Source organism: Eutrigla gurnardus (genome assembly GCF_963514095.1).
Source record: "Eutrigla gurnardus genome assembly, chromosome: 24".
NCBI classification, from domain to species: domain Eukaryota; kingdom Metazoa; phylum Chordata; class Actinopteri; order Perciformes; family Triglidae; genus Eutrigla; species Eutrigla gurnardus.
In genome coordinates, this window is record NC_139935.1 from 8516730 (window position 1) to 8529976 (window position 13247).

Sequence of the window (13247 nt, forward strand, 5' to 3'; positions counted from 1 at the left end):
ACTACACATAAACTCAGATGTTTAGGCTAGTGGAAAACTACGGTGGGGGTTAAAAACTGAGTCAGGGCATTCCATCTGCACGCCATACGTTGAAAACAGGAAACACAAGAGAGGATAACATCTGGGTCTCACACACACACACACACAGGCACAGGCAAGAGAGCGGCAAGGGTGGGGGCCAACATACAATGAACGGACACATTGTGTAGCCGCACCAGGAAGGAGCACATGACAAGCTCATGATATACATCCCGACAACACACAATGAACGGACACAATGTGTAGCTGCACCCGGAAGGAGCACATGACAAGCACATGATATGCATCTCGACAACATACACAGACATACATAGATGACAGCACCCGGAGGGATGGATCGTATGAGCCAGTGTGGGTGGAGATACCCAGCGCTCCAACCAGGCCGCGGCATGCTAAAATTACGCTCCGCCTGCATCTATTGACTGAGCCAAGCCTGCATCTATTGACTGAGCCAATCAGACTCATGTGGAGTCTCTTGAAATAAGCTGCGCACTCTGTTGTAAGCGCCTTTTGAGTGAATTCAACCCTATGTTGAGTTGACTATTAGGTCCGTGCACGTATAACTGCCGGAATATGTTTTCCTGATATTTGTGCAAATAAAGCACTTTTATTGATATAACCCATAGACTCTCCTCGTATATTCAAGCTTACTGTTTTTTTCACAACAAATCGTGAATCAGTTCATTTCTCAATGTTTCTAACGTCAGATTGTGTTTGGAGCTGCTCATCACATGGATTCTTGTGGGTCATTTGATGACAAAACTCAGAAAAAACTTATCATAAACATCTTCGACATGACTATCAATCACTGTGTGTGTGTGTGTGTGTGTGTGTGTGTGTGTGTGTGTGTGCGTCAGCCCCGCCCCTCTGTGAAACAAACAGAGAGGAGAGACGCTGGATGAGTGTGGGATCAGTTTGAAAACCAAGGTCATAGATGATGTCATAGACGATGTCACTGAGGGGCTTACCTGAGCAGGTGAGATTCAGGATGGAGGAAGAGGAATCTGATCCTGCACACTCCCTCAGAGTGGATCCAGAATGAACACAGTCAGACCTGATCCCCCACACAGGTCTGTCTGAGGACTCCTCTCTCTCTCCTACAGAAACAGCAGAGCCACAGTCCAGCTCTCTACAGGCAACAGCTGCTTCCTTCAGGGTCCAGACATAGCCACCCACTGGTCTCCAGTCTCCCTGTCTCACCTCCAGTGTTCCAGCACAGCGACTGGCTCCTCCCACCAACCTGACATCATCAGGCTCTGAACAGAAAGAAGAGAGTCGTCAGTCAAAGAGCAAAGTGAGTTTGATGAGAACAGAAATGAACCAGATCAAAGCTGCAGCTCCTCTTCTACCTGAGCAGGTGAGTCCAACAGCTTTGCCAGGTGAGGAGGTGTTTCTATCTGAGCCTGAGCTTCTACAGTCCAGGAGAGCAGACTCATGGCCTCCACACTGGAACTCTTTGGTCCACGTTGGACCCCCCACGTCTCCATAGAGCGCCCCCTGGAGGACTGAAGGAGCCCCACAGCCAAGCTCCCTACAGACCACCTCAGCATCCTGCTGGTCAAAGTCAGCTTCACACACTGAGGACCACCACTGGTTGGACTGGTTGGACTTCACCTCCAGTCTGCCTGAGCACAGACTAGTCCCATTCAGCAGCCTGACAGAGTCTGGAGAGATGATAGAAGATCAAATAGAGAGAGAGAAAAGACACCAGACACCAGAGAAAAAGATGTCATGAAACTATTCAGTGATTCAAACTGGACTCAAAACAATTCCACCATCAGTTCATCATTTACAGTTTTTCTCAATTGCTTTGCCACAATTCTCAAAAGATAATGATAAACCTCACTTTCTGACAGACAGGGAGTAAACAACTGGCCCGGTGAGCAGGTTTTGCAGCGGTATTCGTTTGTGTACGGTCTATTCTTGCAAGATGACTACCGAAGTGAAGTGAGCAATGAGCATCCTCTGTGTTTTCCAACTCTACACACACACCTCTCACAAGTTATAGCCATTAACCACACACAGCGTGCTGTGGGGGAAAAGTATGTTAGGCTTTTTTTTTTTTTTTAGTTTGTGTACGTTTCTCTTGTCACGGGCAAAGTGCATTAGAGAGATAATATGTGTTATTTTACTGTCCAGCTGTTTTTTATGTATCTAGAGGCAATGAGGCAAAGACTATTTCACTAAAACTATGCGATATACATATTCACATAATTTTGGACTATTACAATATAAATACAACAATAATAGAAGAATTAGAATTTTGATTTTCTCAACCTCTCATTTAACAAATTAAATATAATATGCATACAAATTATATAACTTTTAAAACCTTGCTGTCTTGCGCAAAGTCGATAGTCAAACTGAGTAAAAGCACAAAAATATTTAAGTACATGATTTCAATATCATTCAATTATGTTTTACTTTAATAATTTAGCACTAGGAATAATAAATGGATTAAATTCGTGGCTATACAGTACAATTTTTGAAAAGGTATGAAAGGTCACTGTGTGTGTGTGTGTGTGTGTGTGTGTGTGTGTGTGTGTGTGTGCTCTAGTGTAACTATCTAACAGTGGACCTATGGATCGTAACACTCACACTAACAGGGGACTTGAAATGCAACAGGGGACATTTTTCAAGTCCCCTGTTGGACTTGCCTTGAATCTTGCTAAAATCATGCCTAAAGCCTGCTGGCAAATTTTTTTCATTTTTGCCAAGAGTGGACCTGGAGGTGTGTGAGTGTCCTGGCAGACCGGAGCAGGAATTCTAAGGATTAACTCACACACGTCGTATTCAACACTCATGAATACGAATGGCCTGCATCGTCAGAGGGTCGTTCAGACTGCAGGGGGACTGGAGAAGCCAGTCTCTTAAAAGATACTACAAAATAGAGAAAGCTAAGCTTACATGATTCCAGCTCTACACTGTATCAAAATAAAAGGGTACCCACAGAGTAGAACAATAATATTGATTTTCATAATTAAAAAAATAAAATAATAATTAAATTAAATTAAATCACAAAAAATAAATCAGCAGATCATTTTGTTTTCTTTTTTGGTACAAGAAAACAGTAACATCAATAACATTCATGAGAAGGCTTTTTTTTTTTTTTAAAAGAAGCTGAATAGGTTTGTTATTAAGCTTATCGAAGAAGAATGTGGTTCTCCTTTTGTGGATGTCTTAAGTTTCAAGCAAAAACACTATTAAAATAAATAACCACCGGAAAGGCAGGAGAGTATCAAGTCATTTAGAGGAAGAAAAACAACTGGGATAAAATTAAAATTATTAATTTGAATACCTCAATACAAAATTGTTAAAATAATTTTTCCGTAAACGAATAAATTCACCCAAGGAGGAGATCGGAGACATAAGTAAAGTCGACGTCTTTCTTTAATCTTGTACAAGAGGAGCAGTTACAATGCAACAACGTGTGAGGATGCTACAGAGGAAGTGCTCAAATCATTGTTGTGACTTGAGTCTTTTAAAGGCACAGGAGATAATGCATCATTGAAAACATGTAATACAAGACATCATGTGCACAGGGCCCCTGATAACGGTTAGCTGTTCTGCAGAATAGCTTTAGGCCCTGTTTAGGTCATCAGTGGAAATACTAAAGTCATTAAAACACTAAAATCATGTGGTTATACAAAATTGTTATAACAAAAATACTGTCACATTAAGTTATGTTTTTGTTTGGCAAATGGAGAAGGTATATTTGAGGGTGGTCAAGCCGAGCGGTATCATAACAATGGGATTGAGAAATGTGAATGCACATAACAATACTGCATCAGGGTTCACACTGAAACTGTCTAATAGGCCTTTATATGTTGCCTTTTGTCTGAAATGCTATAAAACAGTTAAGTTGGTCCACTGTATAGAGTTGTATTAGTCCCCTCTTTGCCTGTACAAAATGACACAAGTCCCCTGTTGGATGGTATTGAATGACAATTATCCTGTGGCTGTCTGTTTTTCTGTATATTTCTACAATGTTTTCAGTGCCCAACAATGTTCGTACACTGAAAAATTTGACTTTTTGGTGCAGTAAACTCTATTAGAGTAACTGTCATAATTTCTACCGTATTTTAAAGATTCAGTGAGAACTAGAGTTTCTTAAGTAAAATTAAACATTTTATTAATGCAATACATGAATTATGGGGGAAGAGTAAGTTTTACTTCGGTTTCCTCATACTATTTAAACTTTACTCTGAAAGTGTAGCGTTTTGAATTGATGCACGACGCATGCGCACAGTACAACAGGACTGGCTCTGCTCCGGGCGTTACAGGATCACAGAGCAAGGTGTAACAGTACGACAGTCATTTCGCAGGTAAGTTATTACTGTTCTGTTTTAAATTTGTGATAATATATAAGTCTGCATGTATTTTGATAGTTTGACGCAAGATATATTACTGTTCATAAGTTAATTTAAAGTTAGCATAACGTCACATTGGTCCGTGCTGGCCTGTAAGTGGGAGGGCTGCAGTTTTTCCCCTAATAAAAATAACTAAAGTTAGGATATTAAAAAAACACCAGCGTAACTGTATAATGTTAATCAACTGACATCAACATAGTAGAACATGGTTTTGTTGTCTGTAAAACTTTTGGCAGTGACACTGACTGAAGTAACATTACGTTAGTGAATTAATATTGTGCATTGAGAATGAGGGGGAGATAGATTTCGCCGGCCTCTGTCTAAAAACGGCTACTGATGAATTTTTGGGAGAAACGCCCGAGAATAGGTTTTTAAAACACGTTTACTGACAGAAGCGCCAGAGGTCTTTGAGAGCCCCAGCTTGCAAATTTTGACAAGAAGCTAGTTAGCACGGCTAGTAGCACGGCTGTGCCGTGTGGTGTGAAGCCCACAGCAAGCTTATGATGTACGGACTGATACTTTCGATACCAATTTTACTCAGCATTCATGTTTTTGTAATTCAATAAAAGAATCGATTGTTCATTACAAGTTCTACTCGCAAATAAATCTGTTGAAATGTTATGTATTAATTGCTTGATTTAGCATAGACAAACAAAATGTTAATTTACGTTTGATCATGATACAGTTTGTTTCTTATTAAGTCTTATTAAAATATTTTTCTATCTATCAACAGGAAGCAAATCAGAACAGAAAATTATTCTCATCATTCAGGCAAGTAGAAAATAATAATGATATAATATTGTTTTGTTATTGTCCCTTATTCATCCATCATAACGAAATATTAAAATTGTGGCTGAATATTTTAGACCATTGTTTTAATACGGCAAATTGTGTCTCTTCACTTTCAGGGTGCCCTTTGGAGGAGCCAGTGGACTTTGTAGACAGTTGGAGTTGAGGTCTAGGGTGGAGGAGATATCCATCAGGGAGAAGTAGGCCTCTTATGATATGAGGTGGTCATGCAAAAGATGCAATTTTAGGTCATCAAAACGTTTAGAGCTCATAAAACATTGTAGGTTGAAGGATCTACACACTGGTCAAGGCTGGTCACTACCCTGCTTGTACTCAGATTGTCCTTGTTTATTTAAAAGTTGGGGGGCATTCATGCACATTTGTCTAGAAATCATACACAGGCATGGCAGATAGTTTCATTTTTGTGTCTTGTATGTAATTCATGGAGTTTTAACACAGAAGCAATATTTTGAACACCTCGAGACTCATCTGAAAAAGCACGAAACTGTTAATTGTGTTTTTAAAGATTATGACTACAGTTGAATATATGTTCAACTTTTGCTTCACATAAATAAGGAAGCACAATCCTCACTGCATTGAAGATTTTTAAAATACTGTAATATAATGTATACTGTATTGGGCAATTCAATTCACAGTAGTGGATTTACTTTGACGGTTCTTGTTTGTTGAACTGTTTTAAATGACAAATAAACAGTTTAATTGCATTATTATTTAGTTGTGTGGTATGTGATAAATATATATTAAATGAGTATTGGTTAAATTAATTTGGTAACATTTATCAAAAGAAAACTGGCAATGATTACCTAATTTTAGTGAGTAATGTAACGGAATGCAACCAAGTAAATTAAAATGTGAAGCACAAGAAAATAATTAAAATCTACTTCATAACAGCAAATACTATATATATATATAAAATATATTTAAAATTTTGAGGACAATTATGTTCCTGTCTATGAAAAACAAGTAGATTTTACTTCATTTTAAATTAATTTTAAATAACTATAACTTAAAACTTCAATGTAATTAAGTAAATGCTACTTAATGTCTTTACAACTGTTATGTTTTATGGTAAGTAAAAATTTACTTGATACTGGCAAGTGAGTGTTAATTGATATTGCAGCATTGATTTGACTAAATCATTTGTGTGCAAATACGATATATTTTTTTCCAGTGTATTATACAATTTTCAGGTTATAACTACAAATAAAAAACATAAAAACAATACAGAGCTTTGTTAAGCCAAAGTTTATTTAAAGTGCTTTTAAATCCACACACACTCTTAAACTGAGAGTATATCTCTTGCTTTTGCTGTACTCCTAACAATGGAAATGGCTGTCCTCTTTAACTTGTAGTTTGCACCACTTTCAATGTCTCCTGAGGTCTGTTGTGACGTACATAGCGAAGCAAAACTTGCAAGGCAGGTAGTCTGTTGCTGTTGATTGACAGGTTGCTTGCCTTTAAGGTACAATTTGTCCTTTCCCAGATTTCACGACTGATCAGTTATGGTTGTAGTTTCCAAGGTTCCTAATTTTGCTCAAAAGATGATTGTGCATGGCTGAAACTTGCCTGTGTGCAAGTGCCTTTGCCACTTCAGGTTTAACCTGATGCTTCTTTTTCAGATGTCTTGTAGTTTTTCTTGTCATAGATCCGCTGATGTCGAATGTTTGACGAAGTTTTCACTTGAATGTCCATTGGCGTTGGGGTTTTTGAAGGTGGTCTTCCTTGGATTACTTCCCTTTCTGAAGAAACAATTTGCAAAAAATAATAGTATTAAAAATTAATAGCCACACTATTTTCATACATTTGTCTACTTTTTAGGAATTGGTTTTGCAATTGTCTTCCTAATTACTATTTCACGCACAGATAATTCCTTTTCGGTGTCGTCGGAAGATGTTTCTGCTTCTGCTGGTTGTTCCTGTTCCTCTTCATCTGACATTTCCAGGGTCAGGGTAACCTGAAATAAACAAAGTGCTCTGAAATAAACAAACATTTTTTCAAAATAGTAAAAGAATACATTTTTACGGCACTACCTTTCTTCAAACACATTTACCAAATGCATTTTTTGCCACCTCCGGTTATGTAAACACTAATCACCAATTCACTCACAGAAACATTAACTTCCTTCATTTATATTCACACTGCCAGAGTTGGTTGTGGTTCCACTGTACTGACTGTTGTGTGAAACCTGTAAATATATTAAAACAGTTCATTGTTTCCACCGTAGTGTTCTAAGGATAACATTTTTCCAATGCACAGAATCATACACACACATGGGGTCATGCCATACCAGTTCACCTTGGCCCTCCCAGTTCATGTCATGGAATTTCTTGAAAAATGTATGTAAAAATGTATCTTAAATTCATTGGACCTCGTAAAATACTATAGCTGGAATCCAAATACTTTTTAAGTCATGAATTTTTGAGATTTGGCCCACTACGCTAAATATGAACAGTTTTGTGATTATTATATGTGTATTCTATATGATTATGTACATTGAATACAAACTGGAGACACCGGAGGCCTGTCCTAGGAAGCAGGATTTGGGCTTAGCGAGGTAACTTCAGCATTAACTCTGGGTTTTCTGTCCTACAACGCTGGTTCACTTCTTACCGGGGTAGATCGCCATGGTAACTGGAGGGGTAGCTCATTGAAATGAACGATGTGCAAACGACTCTACCTTCCCCAACCCCCGTGCTGCTCCTTTGAGCAACAAGTCCAGGACAAGACTAACACAGGTCCCACAGCTCCACACCAACCCCCGCAGCAGACACTGCATCCCAGCCCCACCCCTTCATGACATGAACGAAGAGGGGTTCTGAATTCTGAGTGAGTTGGCATGGAATGAACTTCAAATAAAAAATAGAGAATATTTAGGGTGGCACTTACATGTGAAAATCTGAAGGCATTCCTCAATGGTTGGACATTCTTCAAATGAACTTTTCAGCATTCTGGTAATAATATCCTTTAGGTTCATCCATTTTTCTGAGTGAAGTTGCCTGTTTGGACATTGTGAGACAGCCCAAGGGGATCACTGGAGTAGGGTGTTCTGGTTTGATCGGGATCATCAGTCAGGATGTAATGCACCAAGCACCCCGCTACCTAAAATGTATTGGAAGAAATTGAAAAAATGTCATCTAACAGTCACCAAAACTGCTCTTTGCATTGAACTATTTGCATTTACCTAGTCAAACTGTAAAAAATAAGGAACAATAATAATAAAAATAAAAATAAATAATGAGTTCTTCTGACTATGCAGGACAACTTGATATGGTATATTTTATATTATTACATTTGAGAAATCCAAACTCAGTGGTCATGGTTCGAAATGGCATCATGAATTACGTTTAAATGAACATTTTCAAGCTCAACTCACTTGGATATCAGATTCCTTCTTGTACGTGTATTGTGGGCCTCCAACATCCTCGTAACTGTCTGTGCAAGATCCTTTATTCTGCTTGCTCCACAGTCTGTGATATACAGTTTGTTGTTGACGTCTGTAGAAAAGCAAAAATACTCCTTATTCATATGCCCATTAAAGGCCATCTACAAAATCACAACCAAACATAATCAAAATGCATAATACCGGTTATTCCATCTTTAAACTTTTACAAGACAAAATGTTTTTTAGGCTTCAGGTTTCAAAATTCAAAAGTGCAAAAAAGTGAAGCTCCCCAAGTCCCAGCAATAACTCCTGGCAGATTTCTTGTCGTCACTGCTTGGTAAGGTTTTGTCTCTCTGGAAGATTCTCGTTTTCAACCAGTTCACTCAGGCTGAATTTACAGAGAGGGGAGACAAAATAGGCAAAGTAAGCATCTTCTAACACAGAAATGGGTTGGCAACAAATGTTCCACTAGTACATTTTTTGAACACAGAAAATAAGCCATCTCCAATTCTTTTTTGGACATATGTTTGGGAACTCGTTTCACTGCCACAGGGCAGTTGTGCAGGAGTCATGGGAATGTTTCAGCAGCATTGCGTCCATTTGCAATCTTCATTTCAGTGTTGAAAAGGACTTTATCAATTTTCATCATGCCATGGAGTCAAGATTTTCCAATGAAGTCTTCCATCAAGATTCCTTGAAAGGGCAGAAAACCCAATAAGATTATGGCAATGTGAGGGTGAAACAATATATCTAGAAATGACTACAGAGTGTCGAATTGAAGAAGAAGGTTGGTTATGTTAGTGATATCACAACTATATGAGTGTAGACTGTCATTTCTGTGGTGGAAATCAGTTTATGATTTCCTGGTGAGAAATAATACCACTCCTAACAGAGCTCTGAGTAATTTATAAATAAGGAGTCCAAAACAGGCTAGCAGTAGCGACAGATAACCTCATGACACATGGAATATTGTAAGGGTTAGGGTTATAACTATTCAAACTTCTAATTAACCCTTAAATAAACCACTAAATAAAAAAATTCCCATCACAATTTCTATAATCCATTTTCTCTCTGTTATTGCTCACATCAGTGACAGACAATTAAAGCTCTGGTCTACGGTTTGAAAAATTTGTCAATTTACTATTGGATCAGGATTGTGGCGAACAGTTTGGGATCATGGACGTAATGCAGTCGGGGTGAAAGAGAAATCTTACCGGCAATCGCTGCATTTACACCGATAATGTTTCATCATTCGTGGCCGTAATAAACACTATTATTGCTTTGTTCATGTTGTGGAAGTCCTGGACACACCGGGAACTAAACAATTTCCTGCCTGAGTTCATCCTTTACCCGGAGGGAATGTTCCCATTTATTGTCTATGTAAGAAGCCATGCATGCCATCGCGACACATCGTGTGGCGAGTTTCGAGAGACGGGCTGCCGCCCTCAAGCTCTTGAAAATGTTTTAAACTGACCGTTGTCGATCTAAAATAAAGACAGATTCAGGAACTGCATAGCTTATTTCTCGCCTAAAATATTTTCAGAAACACATTTCGGTGAACTATTTTCGTAAAATAAGAGGAAGGTGGGAGGCTGCGAGGAGAGAACGATATGAACTCGGGGGGGGTTAAGGAGCACAGAGGGGAGGGATGTGTGTATGTGTGTGGGGGGGGGGGGTGCTTTTTTCAAACCTTTCAAATCGTAGACCATAGCTTTAAGATACCTTACAATTTTTCTCCTACTTTCTCAATATTTTTTACTGCACAATGTAATGGCAAGACGACGTTTCAGTTTAAAACAATGAGCTTCAAAAGAATTTAAACCAGTTTCTAATCAAATCAGATATCCACAATATTGGTATGGATGAGAGTCCTTATATCTTAGTTAAATGATGAAATTGTGTTTGTGTGTGTGTGTGTTTGTGTCAAAGAAACAAAATATAGAAATAGATATATACATACATGTCGCCATGGACAGTTAGGGCACCATGGACATTGTCATACACAAGTTCTTCTCCTGTGTATATGGCTTTATCTTTGCCAGCAGGAATGAAGGCTTCCTTTTCAGGATGTAATTTTTCTGTGGAGTAATTAAGATCATATTATACATGATGCACTGTCTTCACCAATGACAAGCATCTGAGGGAAATGAACAATGAGCAAACGAGACAAAACCCACAAGGATTCCATCATACAAACAAAATGTCACTAAATGCTTAATTTTGGTCTGAGGCCTAAACCTCACAAATGCATTACTGAAAAAGTATTTGAAGTACAGCTCTAGGATTTTGCAAGGTCTCATGCATTTCAAATAAGTTTCAACACAATGTTATTATTATATTATTACATTTAACCCAAATGCAAAATGGAGACTTTGACTAGTGGAAAAAGCAACCTTTTACTCAACTGCATCTACTCTAAAGCATATTGATAGTAACAGACTCAACTGATTCAGCCATACAAGGGGTATATGTAAATGTAAATGTTGAACTTACCTATCACTTTGGCGATGAAGCTGGTAGAAGGCAAAAATAGATGAATGTTCAAAGAGAAGGAAGAATATTTAGTCGTCTTACAAAAATACTGCAGGCTTCAACACAAAAGTTACCAAAGGCTGATTTGTGAAAAAAGCCCAGAATATATACAGAATCCTCAGCAGCTACATGGACAGTGATTGGTTCCCGAGGTTTGGGATGCAAATGTCTGCTGACACATCTACCAATCATTATGTGACAAGATTTTCTACATTTGAACATTGGCTTCATCCGTCTGCCATTGCCACATAGCTCTCATTGGAATCTGAATGAAGGCCAAGTGGTGTTAAATGTGTTACATTTAAATGTCTATGAAGGGAACAATGGTTGTCTGGCCATTTATTCACATGTAGTATTTACATTTAAATTTAGGGCATTTAGCAGATGCTTTTGTCCAAAGCGACTTAAAATAAGTACATTTGTCAAAAGGAAGAAACCACAACATATCATTGCCGATAAAGTAAGAGCGAAAAAATAGAAACAAGTGTTAGGTCCTCGTCTTAGTAAAGTAGTAGCTGTATACCGTAAGAACAACAGTGCTATGATCAAATGTCTTTCATACAATGACATCATAAGTGACTGAGACACATTCCATTATCCCCTGTAACCAAAAGTGAACATTTGCATCGTAGTCCTGACCAAGGGAACCAATCACTGTCCTGATATCAGCTCAGGATTCTATATATTATGTGTTCTTCACAGTAGTTTCATAGGAGTATTTGGTGCCTACTGGATAAGCCTGGGCTATTTTTTAGAGACAATGTTTATTTGACCCCAAAGGGAAATAATATATTTTTAGGTGACATTGTGAAGTTCTTCAAGACCATGTCCTGTAACGTTGCCACAAGACCACCAAAAATAAAATGTGTTTTCCTTTATAAGAGCTCATGCATTATTTATTGATACATTCAATACAACCTACAATTAAAAAAACACCAGGACTGGTGATATCTGATCTATGTCTAATAATTCAGACTGGAACGGAGACTTTGTTTAAAGTGGTAGGCACACTTCAAGTGTTGCATTATTTTTTCAATGATTAACTGAAAAACAAAAAGGCCCTATTTAAAGGTCATTAAAAAGATTAATAAACTTTAAAAGATGATTTTGGTTCTAAGTCAGGCTGCAGGTAACTCAATTCTGAGAATGTAGTGCCTAACTATTTAAACTAAGACAACTATGTGATCTGTGCCTCATCTTAATAGGATAGATATTTCTCTTGCAGAGATTCCTGCAATTCAAGATTTTGTCGGCATTGTAAAGCCTAGAGCATGTAAACACAAGTAACATTTTATTAGGAGGTCCCCACTTGTACTGGTAAGACTGACAGAATCAACACTAATACACAGTGATAGATGAGTAAAAACAAGATCAATCAATGCTCTTCCCTGTAGTCCTTCACTTTCAAAAATACTGAAGCTTTAAGCTGGGAAATCCACTAAAGTTGAGCTTAAAGTATTGTTTTAAAAGAAAACTATATTTGAAGAGACAATTCAGTTGAGTTTGAGACAGTCCATGTTGGAGTGTGAGTGTCGCTCCATGCTATCCAAATGGGAACTTGTGCCATAAAATACTCGCTAATAGGGGATTTCTGGGGATGTTTATAATAGATCTATTCTAAGCAATTAATTAAAAATGAAACTATATTCTTTTCCTCTTGACTTTATCCTGATTGTGTTTATCCTTTATTGGATGTAGTTTTTTACTTCTTTTCATTGTGCTTGGCTCCTCATTTTAATACAGAGAAGGTCTGGTAAATGGCTAGGCCATCCAATAGAGCTAAGCATTAACATTTTGTTATTGAAACAGAATGACAAATCAGGTTTAAAGCAATATAGCATTATTTAGTAGATGAATATGCATTCCCCTTAAAAGTAGTGTCATGGTTTAATTTCTCTCTAAAATGTAACTTTCAGAAATTAAGTTGCTTATACTAATTAGCAAATTACTTCTGATTTACAGGTAAAAAAGTATTCTCTATTTTCCAGAGAAATGTTTAAATGTTGATAACATCAAAGTTAATGATCAACTTCAGAAAGAAACAATGAAATTCTCTTTAGTAAACAAACTAACAATAGGTGAAAGAGTGGGTGCTAACGGCTCCAATGCAGGCT

At 37.8% G+C, this 13247-nt stretch overlaps 1 protein-coding gene across 1 annotated transcript in view; it reads right to left on the reverse strand.

The window, feature by feature from the left end:
- LOC311010051 (scavenger receptor cysteine-rich type 1 protein M130-like) overlaps positions 1–13247 on the reverse strand; it is a gene marked incomplete at its 3' end in the record, with an annotated part of 294749 nt that overhangs the window by 14789 nt on the left and 266713 nt on the right. Inside the window, exons 12-13 of the mRNA XM_084004529.1 lie at positions 1389–1703; positions 1008–1295 (exon numbers count right to left, since the gene is read on the reverse strand). Of these exons, the coding sequence (XP_083860655.1) occupies positions 1008–1295; positions 1389–1703 (603 nt within the window). The remainder of the gene's footprint in view (positions 1–1007; positions 1296–1388; positions 1704–13247) is intronic.